Source organism: Patagioenas fasciata, chromosome 30 (genome assembly GCF_037038585.1).
Source record: "Patagioenas fasciata isolate bPatFas1 chromosome 30, bPatFas1.hap1, whole genome shotgun sequence".
Classification (NCBI taxonomy): domain Eukaryota; kingdom Metazoa; phylum Chordata; class Aves; order Columbiformes; family Columbidae; genus Patagioenas; species Patagioenas fasciata.
Genome location: NC_092549.1, coordinates 2,592,266 through 2,613,460, shown reverse-complemented (window position 1 = coordinate 2,613,460; position 21,195 = coordinate 2,592,266). Strand labels below are relative to the sequence as shown.

The 21,195-nt window shown below is 58.0% G+C and overlaps 1 protein-coding gene across 17 annotated transcripts in view; it reads left to right on the top strand.

Moving 5' to 3' along the window:
• The window catches only part of MEF2D (myocyte enhancer factor 2D), an 80,409-nt gene that overhangs the window by 43,430 nt on the left and 15,784 nt on the right, over nucleotides 1–21,195 (top strand). For 14 of the 17 annotated variants that reach the window (XM_065857577.2, XM_065857576.2, XM_065857573.2 and 11 more), the window contains 4 exons: nucleotides 2,649–2,930; nucleotides 9,638–9,841; nucleotides 16,382–16,519; nucleotides 19,721–19,931. In XM_065857577.2, coding sequence (XP_065713649.1) covers nucleotides 2,877–2,930; nucleotides 9,638–9,841; nucleotides 16,382–16,519; nucleotides 19,721–19,931 — 607 coding nt within the window. In that variant the 5' untranslated portion in view covers nucleotides 2,649–2,876. Of the gene's footprint in view, nucleotides 1–2,648; nucleotides 2,931–9,637; nucleotides 9,842–16,381; nucleotides 16,520–16,653; nucleotides 16,789–19,720; nucleotides 19,932–21,195 lie in introns of all 17 variants that reach the window. The other 3 variants (XM_065857578.2, XM_065857575.2, XM_065857574.2) reach the window with 1 other exon arrangement.

Genomic DNA, 21,195 nt, shown 5'->3' with positions numbered 1-21,195 from the left:
CTGGGACCGGCGATGCCCTGGGACCGGCAATGCCCTGGGACCAGCAATGTCCTGGGACCAGTGATGGCCTGAGGTTGGTGATGCCCTGGGACTGGTGATGCCCTGGAACTGGTGATACCCTGGGACCAGTGATGGCCTGAGGTTGGTGATGCCCTGGGACTGGTGATACCCTGGGACCAGCAATGCCCTGGGACTGGCAATGCCCTGGGACTGGCAATGCCCTGGGACTGGCAATGCCCTGGGACTGGCAATGCCCTGGGACCAGCGATACCCTGGGACCAGTGATGCTCTGTGACTGGTGATGCCCTGGGATCAGTGATGGCCTGAGACTCGTGATACTCTGGGACCAGTGATGCTCTGGGACCGGCAATGCCCTGGGACCAGCAATGGCCTGAAGTTGGTGATGCTCTGGGATGACTGATGGCTTGGGACCTGTGATGCCCTGGGACCAGCGATGGCCTGAGATTGGCGATGCCCTGGGACTGGCGATGCCCTGGGACTGGCGATGGCCCGAGACCAGTGATGCTCTGGGACCGGCAATGCCCTGGGACCAGCGATGGCCTGAATTTGGTGATGCCCTGGGACCACTGATGGCTTGGGACCACTGATGCCCTGAGACCACTGATGCCCTGGGACCAGCGATGCTCTGGGACAGACAGTGCCCTGGGACCCGTGATGGCCTGAGACCAGTGATGCTCTGAGACCCGTGATGCCCTGGGACCAGTGGTGCCCTGGGACCACTGATGCCCTGGGACCACTGATGCCCTGGGACCAGCGATGCCCTGGGACCAGCGATGCCCTGGGACCAGCGATGCCGTGGGACCAGTGGCGCTCTGCCCCTGGCCGTCTCAGCGCTGACCACAGAGGGATGGCGAGCAGCAGCCAACGCGCATCCCTCTGGCACCGGCTCAGCACCCCCTGCAGCACCAGTGCTGCTTGTAGCCAGACAGTCCCTGCTGTTCGCTGCCGGGAGGGGAAACACACTCTGATTTCAAGAAATAACGATTCAAGCAGCAAACACCATCCCTGTACAGTTTGTCCTTGCGACGAGCATTCCTGGTGGGACTTCCATGAAAAAAGCAGCAGTTTTGGTGCCTTTGTGGCTCTGCTCTCCTGCAAATGGCCCTTCCCGGGCTCCCCGTTGCTTGTCTGCCCCACAGTGCAAATTGTGGGTGTCAGAGGAGGAATAAAACCTCCCCTCTCCCTTCTCGGGTGCTCGAACCAACGCTGAAACCACAGAGCACGATGCATAGTTTTACTCCCCCAAAAAGCAGAGAAGTGACTCACACGACTCAGTGGACCCCGAAAAACACGTGTGGGAGTGGGGCTGTCAGGGCTTGTTTGTGTCGGAGGTTGGTGGATGAGGAGGTGACGGTCGGGGCCGAGGTCCCGGGGGGCTCAGCGGGGTCTGGGGGCTCCGTGTTGGGGTGGGAGCAGAGCAGGAGGCGGCTGCGGATGCTGCGGGTGAATCTGGGCTGATGATGGGCAGGAAAGCCTCTCTTCTTTTTGTGACACAACCAAGGCCTTGGAGCCGCCAAATTGAGGCGGATAGAAGCTATTTTGGGATCAGCTTTTCCCTCTGCCCGGGTCTTGGCACGGGAACGCTCGTCTGAAGTGCAGTGTTAGCCCTGCTCTTACCCGGCCACGCGGAGACGCAACCGGGAGATAAACAGACCTGCAGAAAATGGGTTAACCCCTCTGTCACCTTCACTGCGATGCAGCGCAGGCTGAAAATGGGGTGAAATGGGGCTGGGGGGGGGGCGGTTGGTGCCTGGATGCAGCATCAGGTCCAGAGAGACCTGGACAGGCTGGAGAGCTGGGGGGGAGAAATGGAATGAAATAGAACAAGGGCAAGGGTAGAGTCTGGAATCTGGGCAGGAACAACCCCAGGTTCAGTGTAAGTTGGGAATGAGCTGTTGGAGCAGTGAAAAGGGAGCTGGGGGTCCTGGGGCCAGCAGGGTGAGCATGAGCCAGCACTGGGCCCTTGTGGCCAGGAAGCCAATGGGACCTGGGGTGGGTTAGAAGGGGGGGTCAGTGGGTCAGAGAGGTTCTCCTGCCCCTCTGCTCTGCCCTGGGGAGACCACAGCTGGAATATTGTGTCCAGTTGTGGCCCCTCAGCTCCAGAAGGACAGGGAACTGCTGGAGAGAGTCCAGCGCAGCCACCAAGATGCTGGAGGGAGTGGAGCATCTCCTGTGTGAGGAAAGGCTGAGGGAGCTGGGGCTCTGGAGCTGGAGAAGAGGAGACTGAGGGGGGACTCATTGCTGGGGATCAAGATGGAAAGGGGCAGTGTCAGGAGGATGGAGCCAGGCTCTGCTGGGTGACACCAGTGACAGGACAAGGGGCAATGGGTGCAAACTGGAACACAGGAGGTTCCGCTGGAAGATGAGAAGCAACTTGTTGGGGGTGAGGGTGGCAGAGCCTGGCCCAGGCTGCCCAGGGAGGCTGTGGAGTCTCCTTCTCTGCAGACATTCAAACCCCCTGGACCCCTTCCTGTGGAACCTCAGCTGGGTGTTCCTGCTCCGGGGGGATTCACTGGATGGGCTTCCAGTCCCTGTCACTCTGTGGTACCGGGGGGATGCTGGGAAGGTACCAGATCTAGGATGGGTTGGTGACACCGTTCTCACCCTTTCTCTCTCTCTTTTCGCAGGTTTCTGAGCAGCCGCTGGACCCGGCCGCACAGGAGGAGACCATGAACTGAGCCAGGAGCGACGCCGAACTCATTTAATTTTTCATTTTGACTTTTTGTCGGGTTCCTTTTCTCATCCACCAAAACCAAGCCCCCCACGCCCTTCATGAACACCTTTTAAAACGGGGGCTCCTTTTCCCCTGCCCTGAAGCCAAGTGGTCCCGGCGGCCGCGCCGATTTCCCACCAAGATGGGGAGGAAAAAGATCCAGATCCAGCGGATCACGGACGAGCGCAACCGGCAGGTCGGTGCCTCCCCTTCCTCCCCCTCCTTTGAAGGGTTCTGCTTCCAAACCCACCCATTTCCATCCCATTTTGGCCCACGTGGTGCTTTTCTCTCCCAACCCCTAAAAGAAGCAGATGGGCCAAACCCAGCAGCGGCGCTGGATCCGGGCGGATCCCGAATGCGGAGAAGCAGCCCCGTTCTGCCGTGCCTTGGCCTTTCCATCTAAGCGCTTTTCCAGAAGCATCTTCCCCGCTTAGTTGCCTCTTTTAATTTGCCTTGCACGAAATATATTTCAGTTGACATTTTCCGTGAGGTTTTTTCCAATCGAAAACAGCCACAAGTATCCGTTTTTCTGAACGCAAACAACCCAAAGTATTCTTTTATTTAATTGGAAAACCTATACGAATCCAGGCTTTTTTTCTTGTTCGCTGTTGAAGCGTGTGTAGGAATACACGTGTGTATCCCAGACGAAAAAGAACAACGCATTTTCCCCTAATTAATGTGCTTTTTGGGACGACCCAGGTTTACTCTGTGATGAATCCATCCCTATATTTCCCCATAACCACAAGAATTTCAGGCGGGTCCCTTTGCTCCCGTGGTCCTTTAGTTTATTCAACCCTCTCCCTTGGGTCTTCCCATCCCTGCAATACCCCAGCCTGACCTACCACTAAATATATGTATAGCGTATATTCCTAATGCTTCAAAAGCATGAACTGATTTATTGCTCCGCAGCGAAACAATAGAAAATCACAGGTTTTCTTCATTACAGCGTTGTTTGGGGGGTGGGGCGGGTGTAAAATGCTTTCGGTTGCTCGTGGCGCTGTTTATTCCCATAATGAGCAGGGAGTAGGGTGTCGGGGGTCGTTAAAGGGTGTTGTGTGGGGAGGGCGCCATTCGCAGCATCGCGGCCCCGTGAGGCGTTGGGACGGACGGACGGACGGACGGAAAGTCTTCGGTAATGCTGGAGGCGGATGGCGCAGCCGATCCGGTTGTATAAGCCTGCGGGAAAGGAAAGCGGCGTTGCTGTGCCAAAGGCAGAAGCCAAGCGCCGGGAGGCATTGCTGCGGGCGCCGAGCCGCTCCGTGGTGCGGGGGGCGGCCGTGCTGAGGTCTCCGTGACCTAAACCGAGCCCAGGCGGGGTTTAGCGCTGGGTGCAGGTGTCAGGTTTTATCCCCAGACCCCAACCTGTGGATCTGGAGGATGTTGGTTTTCCCTTGACAGCAGCTTTATCCCCGGAAGGGCTGGTTCTTCCAAAACCCAGCGCGTCGCTCCCCGTCCCGGCCTTTCCGCACAGGCACTGCACGGATCGCTTTGCTTTTCCAGCCCTGTTTAGGTCGGGTGTCAGCAAAGGAGCAGCTGTTGAATTGGTCATCAGCACAGGCTTTGCAGTCGATTATTTTCACTGCTCCCTTTCTTTGGGAGACAAGAGGACGTTCGGTGAGAGGCGGCTGCTGATCTGCTCCATCCCCAGCTCCGGGGCGGCTGGAACCCCGCTAAAGGGGGTGATTGAACCCCCTCCTGCCTTGCATGGTGTGTGTGCAATGCCAGGAGTCGCTCTCAGGGCTCAAAATAGCCCTTTTGGCTTCAACTCGCGTCTCTTCCCTTCCTCCCCTGCTGTTGTCGCGGACAAAACGTGGCCGTGGGTGTTGTGGAATCGCAGCCGCTCTCCACGCCGGGGGTTCTGCTCGCTCTGCCAGCAGAGTTCATCAGTAATGGGGATTTGGGGCCGCCGAGGTGCTGTGGACCCCAGGTGGAGTTGGGGTCGAGCGTTTGGTGGGCAGTGAAGCTCTTCCCATGTGTCTTGCACCCAACCTCATCAGCGACTCCAACCCAACCCAGGTCTTGTCTCCCATGGGTGCACAGACCCTGAGCCGTGCAGAGGAGACCAGAATGACAGCAGAAGCCAAAACCGGGAGAGCAGAGCAAGTAAGAGTCGCTAATGTCATTAGGGGAATTACTGGAGGGGATTTGCCATAACAGATCAGACCATCAGTCCTTGAGGGCCGGCCTGCTGACTCTGGCAACGGCCAATATGGTCTGCATCAGGGGAAAGGCAAAAATCCCCTGCTAGTGTGGGGCTGTAATTCCTTCCTGACCCCTTTGGTGATCGGCTTAGGCCCTGAAGCATGAGATTTGATTACCCTCTTAGATTTACAAGGTTAATTCTTCTAGATGAGGCTCGTGCCCATGGCCGTCCCGGCCCCTCTGCGCTAGGGGCAGGGTTGGGGTTCTGCGCCGGGTCGTGGCCACGCGGGCAGAGGCGCAGGGGGACGTTAGGCGATTCTTTTGTGCATCGAGGCTGGTTAAATGGCAAATCTTTGCTTTTCCCTGCAAGAAGTGTGGGTGCCAAGGCAAAGGGCTGCTCCGCCACCCCATCCCTGTCCGCAGGGGAAACGTCCCCTCGTTGCAGAGACCTCGCTCTATTTGGTGCTCTGGGTTCTGCTTGACCCCGCTCAGGTTGGTGGTTGATTTCTTGGACGAGTAACCTCATACTATTGCCAGAGCTCCATTTCTCAAGGGTAAAACCCAAACCGCAGCCGTGCCAAGAGCCGCCCTCGCTCGCGGGTTTGGCCTCTGGGCTCGTGGCTCGTAGTGAGGTGTTTTTGGGGAGGTGTCCCTGGCACCAGCAGCTGCAGGATCAGCCGCCCGTGGCGGTCCCCCCATGTCGGTGGCAATGCTGCGTGTGTTCCCCACGAGGGCTCCCGGGGCTGTGCTGTGGAGGCACCCAAAGTCAGTTTGAGACCACAACAAGTTCCAAACCAGACTTTGTTCTGGCGGGAAAAGCGCCGATAAACCAGAAACAGGGTTTATACGATTAATTAGCGCTCGGACAACATAAAATCCAAGCTCAGATATCAGTTGAGATTATTGGGGTACAGCAAATGTGAATAATGAGGATCCCCAGCGTGCATTAACACACAGGAAACAAACCAGAGCCCAGGGTGTCCACAAGAAATAATCACTCACCTGGGTTAGGCGAGGACTAACACTGCCTGGTTAGGCGAGGACTAACACTGCCTGGTTAGGCGAGGACTAACACTGCCTGGTTAGGCGAGGACTAACACTGCCTGGTTAGGCGAGGACTAACACTGCCTGGTTAAGCAAGGACTAACACTGCCTGGTTAGGTGAGAACTAACACTGCCTGGCTAAGCAAGGACTAACACTGCCTGGTTAGGCGAGGACTAACACTGCCTGGTTAGGCGAGGACTAACACTGCCTGGTTAGGCGAGGACTAACACTGCCTGGTTAGGCGGGGACTAACACTGCCTGGCTAAGCAAGGACTAACACTGCCTGGTTAGGCGAGGACTAACACTGCCTGGTTAGGCGAGGACTAACACTGCCTGGCTAAGCAAGGACTAACACTGCCTGGCTAAGCAAGGACTAACACTGCCTGGTTAGGCGAGGACTAACACTGCCTGGTTAGGTGAGAACTAACACTGCCTGGTTAGGTGAGAACTAACACTGCCTGGTTAAGCAAGGACTAACACTGCCTGGTTAAGCAAGGACTAACACTGCCTGGTTAGGCGAGGACTAACACTGCCTGGTTAGGCGAGGACTAACACTGCCTGGTTAAGCAAGGACTAACACTGCCTGGTTAGGCGGGGACTAACACTGCCTGGCTAAGCAAGGACTAACACTGCCTGGTTAGGCGAGGACTAACACTGCCTGGTTAGGCGAGGACTAACACTGCCTGGTTAGGCGAGGACTAACACTGCCTGGCTAAGCAAGGACTAACACTGCCTGGTTAAGCAAGGACTAACACTGCCTGGTTAGGCGAGGACTAACACTGCCTGGTTAGGTGAGAACTAACACTGCCTGGTTAGGTGAGAACTAACACTGCCTGGTTAAGCAAGGACTAACACTGCCTGGTTAAGCGAGGACTAACACTGCCTGGTTAGGCGGGGACTAACACTGCCTGGTTAGGCGAGGACTAACACTGCCTGGTTAGGCGAGGACTAACACTGCCTGGCTAAGCGAGGACTAACACTGCCTGGTTAAGCGAGGACTAACACTGCCTGGTTAAGCGAGGACTAACACTGCCTGGTTAGGCGAGGACTAACACTGCCTGGTTAGGCGAGAACTAACACTGCCTGGTTAAGTGAGGACTAACACTGCCTGGTTAGGCGAGGACTAACACTGCCTGGTTAAGTGAGAACTAACACTGCCTGGTTAAGCAAGGACTAACACTGCCTGGTTAGGCGAGAACTAACACTGCCTGGCTAAGCAAGGACTAACACTGCCTGGTTAGGCGAGAACTAACACTGCCTGGCTAAGCAAGGACTAACACTGCCTGGTTAGGCGAGGACTAACACTGCCTGGTTAGGTGAGAACTAACACTGCCTGGCTAAGCAAGGACTAACACTGCCTGGTTAGGCGAGAACTAACACTGCCTGGCTAAGCAAGGACTAACACTGCCTGGCTAAGCAAGGACTAACACTGCCTGGTTAGGCGAGAACTAACACTGCCTGGCTAAGCAAGGACTAACACTGCCTGGTTAGGCGAGGACTAACACTGCCTGGTTAGGCAAGGACTTATTCAAGGATATATCCAGTAAATTAGCACTCACCAAAGGAGGTGAGGCACTCTCAATCCTGGGAAGTCTTCTTAGATGGGGTCCCAGTCTAAAGGGAGGGCTCCAGTTCACAGACCCGCTGCTCCGAGATGACCACACAAAGGGGGACTTCGGCGGGAACCCCATTTTATAGTCTGGCAGATGTGGCTGTGGGCATTACAACATGGTCCAGACGCTTTGCGGCTGCTCTGGGCACCTCCTCTGCTAACGACCCTGTCCATTGACTCAGGGTCCCGTTAAGGACCTGATCAACTGGTCATGAGTCCCACCCCTCCGGCCCCCCCAGCTGGTGGAGGTGGAGTCACCTTGACCTGGGGTAGAGTCAGCACTTTGGCACCACCCTGGTACAGTGGGGCATAAAAGAGCCATAACTGCCCTATTGAAGGCTCCAGATCTCAGGGGGATGTCATTCAGAGCAGTGGGACCATGGCGGTGGGGACGGCCAAGTCACGCTGTGCCACCCGTGGTGGTGAAGCCGTTCTCTAGTGGGACCAGAAACACTGTTGGGGAGCCCCGGGTTGGCTTTGGTGCCTGTCCTGGCCGGGGTCCCACCTGCAGCGTGGTGCTGCTGGCTCAGTCTCGGCGCTGGGAGCAGCGATTTTGGGTGGCTGAGAGGTCCGGGACGGCACCCTTAGGTAATTTAAGGTGCTCTGCCAACGTGAGCGCCGCTGCTCGCGTCCCGACCGCGGTGCGAGCGGCGCACGTGGCGGGGAGCGGCGGCGCGGGGTGCCGGGCCAGCACCTCCCGGCGGATGAGGCGATTAGAGCCGAATCTCGTTACTGCTTAATCATCTCTGAGAGGTGGGCCGGGGGGGGCGGGCAGCTCCCCTGTGCCCAGGGCTGCCCTGCTCTGCCCCCACTGCCCCAGGGATGCGGCTCCATCTCCAGGGCGCTGGGTGCAGGATCCGCTTGGGTGGCATCGGTGGCATCAGCGTGGCAACGCTCGTCAGCACCGGTGCGATGGGGAAGCTGCAGGTTAAGCCACTAACTCGAGTTGAGCAGAGGCAACAGCCTCGTTTGCTCGCCTCACTCAACACTGCAAATTCAAGCTGTTCAGCTTTAAAATCGAGCGGGGTCAGGCCCCCCCGTGCGTGCGCACAGCGAGGGAGCAGCTCTGGGCACCCAAGGACATCTCAGTGAGCTCCAGCCCCTCCCCAGGATGCTGCTTTGCCCCCAGAGCGATGCTGAAAGCAAAGCACTGACCTCCCTGCTTTTATTTGCCTTTTGGTTTCCTTTTGTGCTTTGCTAAGAGGACGCTGAACCTTTGGTCAGTGCGGGGGGGTCAGCTCCGTCCTGACCCGCTGGGTCCTGTTAGGACGTCGTGACAAGAGCTGAGCGTGGGCTGGGTGTCACCCGATGTCTGCTTGGTGTCTGGAGGGGGTTTGGAACCCACACCCGGCTCTGTCCCCATCCCCGTCCCCCAACCAGCTCACCAGGATCAGTCCTGCAAGCGATGCTTCGTTAGCCAACAGCTCTAATGAGGGCTCATTTCAAGGCAGGGCAGGTTGGGAGGACAGGGGACGCGGTCACGGTGACGCCGGTGGGGTGGTGATGTTGATAAATGGCACCATAAGTTATGGGGACAGCAAGAGCCTGGTGCCTCCCACAAAAGTGGGTGCTGGGAGGCAGGAGAACAGGTTGGGGTGGGATGGGGTGGGTGGGGGTGCAGGGCAGCACCCCAACCCACTTTGGGGTGGCCGAACCCCCGGCTCTGCAGCTCCTGGGGTCAGGTTCTCTTAGGGCTATGGCAGCAGGCGAGGGTGAGATCTCCACAGCTTGAATATTCAGCTTAAAACCAAACCCAACAGCAAACCCAACAACGCGCAGCCCCCGGCCAGATGGCAGCTCTGCTGGGGATTTCGCTGAAATGTATTTTCAATATGTGATTTCCAACGCTGATAATCATCTTTGTGCTTGGGAAGCGTTTGCCTTTGGAGGATCCCAAATGAAGCAGCGGGATGAAGCGGCTGGAACAAGGGGGTGTGAGAGGAGAGCTTGGGGTGCTTGTCCGGTTGGGGAAATGAGGATGGGAGATTCCCTCTGCCCTCCCCTTCCTTTTGCTCTCCATCCCGGGCTTGTTGTGTTTCCTCGGGAGCGCTGGGCGCTCGGTGACGCGGGCGCAGCCCCTGACCGTGCCTCTCCTTGCTTCCAGGTCACCTTCACCAAGCGCAAGTTCGGCTTGATGAAGAAAGCGTACGAGCTGAGCGTCCTGTGCGACTGCGAGATCGCCCTCATCATCTTCAACCACTCCAACAAGCTGTTCCAGTACGCCAGCACCGACATGGACAAGGTGCTGCTCAAGTACACCGAGTACAACGAGCCCCACGAGAGCCGGACCAACGCGGACATCATCGAGGTGAGGCTGCTCGTCCCTTTGCCGGCTTTGCCGTCGTGGTGGAGCCGGCGCCGGGTGGGGATGGGAGCAAGCAGATCTCAAACACCTACTTCTAGGTCTGTTTTGCATGGTTTTGGTCCAGCCAGCGAAAATCCTCAGTTCTTGGTGGTGGAGTTTGAAGCCGTCTCAGGTGATGTGGTTGATTTACTGCTGTGAAATTGAGGTGCAGGTTTCTTTGTGGGATTTTTCTTTTAGCAGACCCTGTTGTGATAGGACAAGGGGTGATGGTTTGAAACTAAAGGAGGGAGATTCAGGCTGGATAGAATGGAATTGTTGCCCTGAGGGTGGTGAGAGCCTGGCCCAGGTACCCAGAGAGGTGGTGGATGAACCATCCCTGGAGACATCCCAGGCCAGGCTGGACGGGGTCTGAGCAACCTGAGCTGGTGGAGATGTCCCTGTCATTGCAGGGGGAGCACTGGGGGACCTTTATACGTCCCTTCAACCCAAACCATCTGTGGTTCTATGATTTTATGTGGTCCAGGCAAACCAGGGGCATCTGGATGCATCTGCTGCCCTGGGGTGCAGCTGGTGGCCTTGCCCTGTCTATGGTTTCAGACCCACATCATGGGCTTGTCAGGTGGGCACAACCCAATTTGGGTTGGGAAGGACCTTTGGGTGCCTCTGGTGCAACCCCTGCTCAAAGCGTGGCAAATCTCACGGCTCACTGGGGTTGCCGAAGGCTCATCTGGGTTTCCGAGGATGCCGAGTCCTGTCCGACCAACCCCACCAGCACCCGGAACGGTTTTGCTATGAGAACACCAGCTCCAAACCTTGCCCACATCAAGGTCGCTCTCCTCCTCCAGCATCACAGAGATGCTCGGCCGCCCTTCGCTGTCCGTGACCCCCCCGGCCCTCCCCATGGCTTTCCCCTCATCCCTGGCTCTGGTTGAGCATCACCGTGCTCAGCGCAGGGTGTTTGGCTCACAGGAGGGTGCAGCACCTACGAAGATGGAGCCGCTCGGTTGTTGCAGATTCCAGCAAACCAAGGCTGTGGCTGGGTCATTAGTGACATAAATTAGCCATAAATCAGCACCCGTGGAGCCGTTGGTGGCTGAGCGGGGCGGCCCAGCCCTGGGCAGGTCGGACCTCGCGCCCCTCGAGGCTTCGCTGCTCCAGAGCGCTGCGGGAGGAATCGGCCTTTGAGTCGCGCAGCCTGCGGCTCTCGCAGCGCCGAACAGATTTGTCTTGGCCTAAAAATACCGTAAACATTTTGGGCAGCGTTCTCCGTTCCCTTATGGTCCAAGATGCAAACACTCCAAAGCCGACAAGTTACACACAGTCCTTGGCACCCAAAGAAATCCTGTGTTTGCACCACATGAAAAGCTGGATCTGCATCCAAAGCCGAGGAGAGGAACAGCGGGAGCGGAAGGATATTGGTGATGGCAAGAAAAAGAGCCCAAATGTGCCGGGCTCGGCGTGTTTCACCGGCACAGCCGCCTCGGAGCAAAACCCAGTGAGGCCCAGGCGGGTTTGGAGGCTGCTCGGGTGTCCCCCCATCCGCCTCTCACCTTGGAGCGGGGATACGACCGCTCTAGCATCTCTACTGTTTTCTCTTCCGAATTACCCCCAGGACACCGCTCTCGCTCCTGGTGCAGATTCAGGTCCCCCAGGCCGGGCTTTGTCCCCGTTGCGCACAGACCCAGTTTATCTGCTGCTTCTTGGTGGCTCCCTGTTGAACTTGGCTCCTCCAAGAGTATCTGTGCATTCTGGAAGCTTCCCTGCCATTGAGCGTTTGCAGAGTGGTGAAGGCATGAGCTATGAGTATGGTTTTCAGTGGATTTTAGGGGGCTGGTGCCTGCATTCCCCGCAAGGCCGGTGGCTCCGGGAGTGGCACAGCCCGGAACGGCTCTGCCGGCATCTCGGCAGGATGAGGAGCAACCAGCACCGGCAGATTTGCTGCTGACACCAAGTTGGGAGGGAGTGTGGAGCTGCTGGAGGGCAGGAGGCTCTGCAGAGGGGTCTGGATAGACTGGAAAAATGGGCTGATTCCAATGGGATGAAGTTCAACAAGGCCAAGTGCCGGGTCCTGCCCTTTGGCCACAAGAACCCCCTGCAGCGCTCCAGGCTGGCACAGAGTGGCTGGAGAGCAGTCAGGCAGAAAGGGACCTGGGGGGACTCATGGACAGGAGGCTCAACAGGAGCCAACAGTGTGCCCAGGTGGCCAAGAAGGCCAATGGTGTCCTGTCCTGTATCCAAACCAGCGTGGTCAGCAGGACAAGGGCAGTGATCCTGCCCCTGTGCTCTGCATTGGGGAGGCCACACCTGGAGTGTTGTGTTCAGTTCTGGGCCCCTCAGCTCAGGAAAGAGACTGAAGTGCTGGAGCGGGTCCAGAGAAGAGCAACAAGACTGGGGAAGGGACTTGAGCACAAGCCCTATGGGGAGAGGCTGAGGGAGCTGGGCTTGTTCAGTCTGGAGAAGAGGAGGCTTAGAGCTGAGCTCAGCACTCTCTAGAACGACCTGAAGGGCAGTTCTAGCCAGGGGGGATTGGGCTCTTCTCCCAGGCACTCAGCAATAGGACAAGGGGGCTTAAACTTAAATTTAGGCTGGAGATTCGAAAGCAATTCTGTGCAGAGAGAGTGGTCAGCATTGGAATGGCTGCCCAGGGAGGTGCTGGACTCACCGGCCATGGAGGTTTTTAAACTGAGATTGGCCATGGCACTTAGTGCCATGATCTGGTCAGTGGACTGGAGTTGGACCACGGGTTGGACTGGATGAACTCCGAGGGCTTTTCCAACCCCGTCCATTCTGTGATTCTGTGAATCGGGGCAGAGTCTGTGGAAACCTCTTGATTTCGTGTTCTTGGAGGAAGGGGAATGAGCTGTGGCTCCGAGGCCTCGGCAGAGCCTCCCTGGGGGGCTCTTGGGTGCAAAGGTGCTGGAGCCGTCAACTCCAGGTGCTGCAAGTTACTCCATTCGAATTATGATTTAAAACAACATTAACCATGAGATCCCCCCCTTGTTTTTTTAGTCCTGGGGAGATGCGGGGGGCACTGGGGACGCCCCCTCGTGTGCTGCCAGGGGCTTGTTCAGCGAGAGGCAGAGCGGGGTGAGCATCCCTGGCCCCATTCACAAGGGACTCAACACCCCAGCTGCCTCATGGCACCGTCCCCAGCGCATCCACCTCCACCCTTCGGCCACACCGGCGCTTGGCAGCGGCTGTCGGAGCCGGATTGAGCCGCGCGGCCCCTCCGGCTCTCTGTGCCCGGCAAAGTCGCGGCCGTTGCAAGCTTTTAAGTCTGAGAAAATCTCTCCTAATGCAGAGAGGGGGGTTTCCTTGGGCGGGCGGGGGACAGCTGAGCCCCAGACAGGCACGCTGGGCGCCACGTGCGCGCCGGGCCGGGATCGCGCCGGCTTTGCTCCTCGCTGTCGCTTCTCGTTTCCTCGCAGCCCGGCTGATGTGCCAGCTTCTGATAAGGGGCTTGGATGGGAGCAGAGCTCACCAGGCACGGGGACGCTGCCGCCTGTTAAAGTCACGCAGCCGTTTCTGTCCTCTCCCTGGCTGGGTGGCTGGCTGGGGGCTGATTTTTGCCTGCTTTGCCTTCCTGGGGTTGGCATTCCCCGCGGTGCTGTAAAATCGGGCATTTTACAGGATGCTGAGGAGATGGTGAAGTGCAGAGGCAGCTGCCAGCACCAAATCCCCATCTGAATCCCCATCCCCATCCCCATCCCCATCCTCAGCCCCATCCCCATCCTCATCCCCATCCCCATCCTCATCCCCATCCTCATCCTCATCCCCATCCTCTTCCTCCATCCTCATCCTCATCCCCATCCTCATCCCCATCCTCATCCCCATCCTCATCCCCATCCTCATCCCCATCCTCTTCCTCCATCCTCATCCCCATCCTCATCCCCATCTTCTTCCTCCATCCTCATCCCCATCCTCACCCTCATCTCCATCCTCATCCCCATCCTCATCCCCATCCTCATCCCCATCCTCATCCTCATCCCCATCCCCATCCCCATCCTCATCCCCATCCTCATCCCCATCCTCATCCCCATCCTCATCCCCATCCTCATCTTCATCCCCATCTCCATCCCCATCCTCATCCTCATCCCCATCCCCATCCCCATCCCCATCCCCATCCCCATCCCCATCCAGCCTTCCCCATGTCCTGTGCCGGTTGACGGTCCCTCCTCTAAGGGAAGTCGGTCACATCCTGCTCGAGCATCGTTTCCTCCCACACGCTCTGCCTTTCTTGCTGCTCCTCACCCTGCTTTTCTCCTTTGAAAACTGATCTCTTCATCTACTTCCCGTGAAAACTCAGTGGTTTCCCAAAAGACGCAGCCCAGTGGGGTTAAGGAAAGGTTTGGTGCTTCTTTGCACCTTCTGGTTTCCCTCTGGAAACGCGAAGGAGGAGGAATGGGAAGGAAAGCGTGGGGAAAGGCAGAGCCGGGGGATCGTTGCGTGGCTGTTGCCAGCGCCGTGTTCCCCGCAGGTAGATGAAGAGCCGCTTCGGGATACGTTTTGGCCTCAAAATAGATGTTTATTAGTGTTTCGGAAGACAGGCAAATCGTCAAGGCTCTATTTTCCACCCCTCTGCTGAATTTGGCAGGAAAAGAGATCAAGACTTCCAGGAAATTCTGTAGCTTTGACTTACCAAAAAAACATAAAATATTGGCAGGCGAGGGTTCCACAATAACACCTAATTGCTTTGGCTGTTTTGAAAATAGAATGATTAAATATGCACGTGCAACGCAATCTGCACATTGGCTGCTGAGCCCGAAAGAGGAGCTTTTGGGGTTTTCTTGCTGGTTTTGTGCTCCAACCTGTGGTTAATGGAGGAGGAGAAATGGCCTCATTAGCACCTGCACCAGCGCCCAGGACGGTGTGCAGCCCGGTTTGATCCCCTGGTTTTGTCGTTTCTGTTTTCATATTTGTACAACCCCAGGTTCCAGTGTAAGCTGGGAATGAGCTGTTGGAGCAGTGAAAAGGGAGCTGGGGGTCCTGGGGCCAGCAGGGTGAGCATGAGCCAGCACTGGGCCCTTGTGGGCAGGAAGCCAATGGGACCTGGGGTGGGTTAGAAGGGGGTGCTCAGTGGGTCAGAGAGGTTCTCCTGCCCCTCTGCTCTGCCCTGGGAAGACCACACCTGGAATATTGTGTCCACTTGTGGCCCCTCAGCTCCAGAAGGACAGGGAACTGCTGGAGAGAGTCCAGCGCAGCCACCAAGATGCTGGAGGGAGTGGAGCATCTCCCGTGTGAGGAAAGGCTGAGGGAGCTGGGGCTCTGGAGCTGGAGAAGAGGAGACTGAGGGGGGACTCATTGCTGGGGATCAAGATGGAAAGGGGCAGTGTCAGGAGGATGGAGCCAGGCTCTGCTGGGTGACACCCAGTGACAGGACAAGGGGCAATGGGTGCAAACTGGAACACAGGAGGTTCCGCTGGAAGATGAGAAGCAACTTGTTGGGGGTGAGGGTGGCAGAGCCTGGCCCAGGCTGCCCAGGGAGGTTGTGGAGTCTCCTTCTCTGCAGACATTCAAACCCCCTGGACCCCTTCCTGTGGAACCTCAGCTGGGTGTTCCTGCTCCGGGGGGATTGCACTGGATGAGCTTCCCAGGGCCCTTTTCAACCCCTCACATTCTGGGGTTCTGTGATTCCTATTTGTGCGAAGGTTTTCCCTATTTTTAGCAGGAGAGCTGATGTCATTAAGGTTTATTTCTCCTCCTTGTCATTGTAGTAATTGGAGGTGACGAATGAGTCTGAGCTGGGATGGGGCCAAATTCAGCTCTGGTGTAAACAGAGCCTTGGGAAGCAAAGTTTCTCCCCATCCATCCGTCCATCCACTCATCCGTCCATCCACTCATCCGTCCATCCACTTATCCGTCCACCCATCCATCCACCCATCCATCCATCCATCCATCCACCCATCCATCCATCCATCCATCCACTCATCTGTCCATCCATCCGTCCATCCACTCATCCGTCCATCCACTTATCTGTCTATCCATCCATCCACTCATCCACTCATCCATCCATCCACTCATCCATCCATCCACCCATCCACTCATCCATCCATCCACCCATCCATCCACTCATCCGTCCATCCGTCCATCCATCCATCCATCCATCCATTCGTCCACCCGTCCACCCATCCACCCATCCACCCATCCATCCATCCACCCATCCACCCATCCGTCCATCTGTCCATCCATCCATCCATCCATCCATTCATCCATTCATCCATCCATCCGTCCATTCGTCCATCCACCCATCCACCCATCCATCCATCCATCCACCCATCCATCCATCCACCCATCCACCCATCCATCCACCCATCCACTCATCCACCCATCTACTCATCCACCCATCCACCCGTCCATCCACCCTGCGGGTAATTCCTAAATCAAAGACACCCCCAGTGTTGAAACCTGCACCCCACTGAAGTCCACGACACCTCATTAATTTGTGCAAGGTCCCGTCTGTGTGAGCCGGAGGATGTTTGGGGGGACCTGCCTGCGTTCCCCGCCCCACTGGCGGATCTCAGACTGTCCCGGTTGTGTTTGCAGACGTTAAGAAAGAAAGGGTTTAATGGCTGTGACAGCCCGGAGCCCGACGGCGATGACTCCATAGACCAGAGCCCCTTGATGGAGGATAAATACCGTAAAGGCAGCGAGGATCTGGATATCCTGTTCAAGCGATACGGTGTAAGTACCCACCTCGTGGCCAGAAAACCTTCATTATATATTCTCTGTTCTGTTTTTCTTCTGTTCGATTTCCCCCCAAACCCCGTCCCGAATCCCTCCCCGACACCCCCGTGTCCCCCCCAACGACGTAACAGGCGCTGAACAAGAAGCACCGGGAGTGCGAGAGCCCGGAAGGGGATGAAGTGTTTGCGTTGACCCCGCAGACGGAGGAGAAATATAAAAAGATTGATGAGGAGTTTGATAAAATGATGCAGAGTTACCGGCTCGCAGTGAGTAGCTGGTGGTCTGCAGCCCCCCCCCAGGTGCCTCCCGGTGCCGGGGGGGGTGGATTTTGCATGGCTTTGCTTGGGAGCCCATGCGCACAGCCCCCCCAGCCCCGAATGCGCCCGCGTCCCGTGGGTCAAACAAGGGGTCCTGAGGGTCCCCAGGTTTCCAACCTGGAGAAGCAGGAACGACCCTTCTTGGGAAAACCATTGCAACGTCCTCTCCCCTCCTTTGCTGCAAAGCTTGGAGCCTCTTTTTTTACCCTTTTTACCCTAAAAACGGGGTTTTGACCCCCGTTTTGCTCCATGCGAGGTGGTGCCAGCCCCTCAGGTCCCTGCAGGGGTTGGGCTATTCCGTATTAATTCCCCCCAAATCCACCCAGCCCTTGGGGCAGCTGGTGCCTGTGGCACAAATCCAGGGCGGTTTTAGCCTGTGATCCCGGAGCCGTCACCGGGGTGGCATCAGGACAGCGCCCAAAGGGATTTGTGTCAGGAGACGGAGGAGGAGGAGGAGGAGGAGGAGGAGGAGGAGGAGGAGGAGGAGGGGGACACGTTGCAAATTAGTTGTTAGTTCAAGGGAGCAGAGACTATTGATGCAGGCGAGGGATTAGCCCCGAGTCGCCGCAGCCGTAATTAACGGGGAGCAGCGAGGAGGCTCGTTTGCCAGGGCTGGATGCAGCACTGCAACAATTACGCTCACGCATCCCCCCCTGCCAAAAAGCACATCGGCCCTTTTGTGCCTTACAAGCCTCCACACGTTAAAATTCTGGTTCTTCGGGAGCATTGGCTCTTGTGAAATGACAGCTCTGCATTTCGCTGACTCAGCAGGTGAAGGCTGCGGCGCTCCCAAGGACCCCAAAATCTGCATCTGCGTCGCGGGGCGAGCCGGGGGGGTGGAGGAAAGCAAAGTGCAGGTGTGCCAGCGAAGTGCCAGCAAGCCCAGCCTTGTGGGGTGGGTTTAAGCCAGGATTAGCTAGGCTTGGTTCTACCTCATCCTCCCGAAGGTTCCTCCCTGGTTTCACTAATGGGGGGCAGTTCCACCCTGGTTGATGTGCACCCATCCGGCTGTGCGAGCCCTGCTGGTGCGAAATAGCTCCAAAACCCAGCAAAGGTGCGAAACCACCTCGGAAAGCAGGGACTGCTTAGCGTCTGTGTTTTTCGGCTGCAAAAGGAGGGCTCCGAGCTGGCTCCCATCACCGTCAAGGAGCAATCCGTGCCCTAAAGTCCTTTCAGAAGGTGGCATTCAGGTGCTGGGTGTTCCGGAGGGGGGCGCAGCATCTGCTTCCCCCACTAAACCTCCCTGTGCAGCGAGGGGCTGAGCGGTGCAGGTGGAGTGTGTGTGATTGAAGGAGATGCTTTGCCTTTTTAACCCGCTGGGTTGGTTTGGCGTGTGGTGAGGACTAACCAGCCCCGGCGAAGCTTAACAAGAGCCTTGTTCGCTAACGAGAGGCCTTGGCGCGGCTTCTGCGTTTGGTCTTTGTGACGGCTTTTCGTGCAAACAGAAATGGTTGAGGTTTGGCCGGTGTGTGCATCGCTTCATAGATTTTGGACTGATGTGCAAGCTGGTGTCCCCCTCTGTGTCCCCGTGGGACCCTGGACCGCTCAGCTGGTGGCCCAGCTCTGTGTGTTGCTGCACACCCGGGGCAGCGGGGCCTGGTGCTTATTTGAAGGCGCAATGGGATAGATGCGGATTAAAGGCAAAACTCTGCTCTCCGCTCGATGTGTCAACCTCCTGGTTTCTCCCGGCGCTGCGCCGGGGTTGGCTTTGCCACGCACACGCGCGGAGGCGTTGGCAGGGATTTATTACACAACTCTGCCTCGGTGCTCATGCAACGCCCAAGAAAACCGTCCCCCCTCCTGGGTTTTGCAGCCGTGCAGAAGCAGCAGAGGGAGGGCTCTTGGTTGTGGCTCTTTGGTGTGTAAAGGGCCGGGGAACGTCGAGCCCGGTCCTGGCGGCGATGCTGCCAGAGTCACCATCCCCTGGCTGAGCCCCGGGATGTCCCCAAGGGACGAGGTGCCCTTGAGAGGCTGCTCGGGGGTTCCGGCAATGGTTGAGCCCCATCCCGCTCCCTCCTGCCGTCCTGCCCTCTACCCCGAAAGAAAATCACCCATGTGGGAGTGGATTTGTGGGGGGCAGCAGCCCCTACGCAGCTGCGATGGGGGGATGCTCGGCTCCCTGCGCCCTGCAGCGTCGGAGCTGTGGCCCCGCGATGGTCCCGACCGGCCCTTTTCAGCCCTGAGCAAATTAAAGTGGGACTTTAGCAAAGCCCCTGCTAAAGCCTCTAAGCAGGTGCCTGCTCCTGTTAACGAAGAGCAAATCAGTGACATAAGACAGACGAGCGGGATAATCGCGGCGAGCCTGGCTCCAGCGGGGCCGCTGGTAGGTGAAGCTGCTCCTTGACCCGTGGCCAAGGATAGAGCTTTAGGGATGCTGCTGCTTCCCTGGGCTCAGCTCCTTCTCCTTCCCAGCAGCTCCTGGAGGTGCCAGGATGGATCCCAGTGTCCCCTGGGGGCTGTGCAGAGCAAAACGAGCCTTTTGCTGATGGTCGAGCAGCAGCAACGCCGACCCGCTCCTGGTTCTTCGGGAGGGCTCTGCACATCGTGCTGGATGAGGAGCGGGCTCGGAAGTCCTGGGGGGCTGCCTGGTGGGGTGAAGGGCAGTGGTGAAATAAACACAGACCTGAGCAAAGCTTCGATGTGTCCCAGGGGAGAGCCGGTTGCTCCTCCCGGTTGGGGTCCGGGCTCTGGTGCATCCCTGTAGGCTGCCAGTGCGGGTGGGGGGCAAGCACAGCAGGGACACCGGGGTTTGGGAAGGCCTGGACTGTCCCCCCCATCAGCAGTGGAGGTGATGCAGGATCAGACTCGCTCAAAGTGAGGAGCTCACCCCCTCCTCGCCCGCCGTGCCGCCCCCTTCACCCCCCGCTCTCTCTTCATTCAGTCCGCAGTGCCCGCGCCCAACTTCGCCATGCCGGTGACGGTGCCGGTGAGCAACCAAAACACGCTGCAGTTCAGCAACCCGGGCAGCTCGCTGGTGACCCAGTCCCTGGTGACATCCTCGCTGACGGACCCCAGGCTCCTGTCACCGCAGCAGCCGGCGCTGCAGAGGAACACGGTGTCCCCGGGGCTGCCGCAGAGGCCGGCCAGCGCAGGTGAGCGACGCTGTCACCCTTCGCACCCCCCCGGCCCCATCCTCGCTTGCTGGGCGTGTAGCACCGAGCATCCCTCATTAATGGGGATCAAGATGGAAAGGGGCAGTGTCAGGAGGATGGAGCCAGGCTCTGCTGGGTGACACCCAGTGACAGGACAAGGGGCAATGGGTGCAAACTGGAACACAGGAGGTTCCGCTGGAAGATGAGAAGCAACTTGTTGGGGGTGAGGGTGGCAGAGCCTGGCCCAGGCTGCCCAGGGAGGTTGTGGAGTCTCCTTCTCTGCAGACATTCAAACCCCCTGGACCCCTTCCTGTGGAACCTCAGCTGGGTGTTCCTGCTCCGGGGGGATTGCGCTGGATGAGCTTTTGGGGTCCCTTCAACCCCTCACATTCTGGGATTCTATGATCCCAGGAGAGAGGGGACAACCCTGCTGCATCCATCCCTGTCCAGGGACGTGTCCCTGCATCCATGGCTGCCACCAACAGCCTGGTGTTACCCATGGGTGCCTGCTCCTGCCCTTCTACCAGAACCTGATGCCCCCAGTTTATGCGTTGAATCCAAACTGGGGGTGACACCCACCCCTCGCCCTTACCGGGTCTTTTCAAGCGCCAGGTCCCCGCAGGGATCCATTTCGAGGTTGGGCAGCGCAAGGAGATGAGTCACCGGGCACCGTTCCCAGGCTCGGGGGTGGCTGCCGGCATCCTGCTCGCCGATGGCACTCGGGCGACACGGGACCGCTGCCTAAAAAGGGCTTTTCGGAGTCGGGCTGTGCCGGTTGCAGTTGGTCGCCGAGCGATTACTCACGCGGATCTGCTGACAGATCGGGGGGAGCAGTCGTTTCCAGCGGGGACCAGCCATGGGTGGCGGAGGGCAGGTTGGGGGACAGAGATCGTCACCCGTGTCCCCCGCTGCGCCGGGGCGGGGTGGGGACACGACGGGTGACCGCAGCCCGGCTCTCCCGCCGTGCCATCATAAATAATAATAGCGTGCAGAAAGCCCCTGCCTGCTATTTCGGTTCTCACAGATGGGCTGTAAAAAATCACCCGGGCTGCAAATGGCAGAGCTGGTGACGCTGGGACCATCGGGGCGGTGGCCCCCGGCGCTGGGACAGCTCGGGGGGGGCTTTGCAAAGGGCTTGGAGGGTGGGGAAGGGCTGGAAGTGCTGGGTAGCTGGGTCAGAGCGAGCAGAAAGATGCTTGGGCTGCGATGCGACAGGAGCCGTGGTTTTCAGTGGGCTCGGTTGCTTCCTGCTCTATCTGCACCG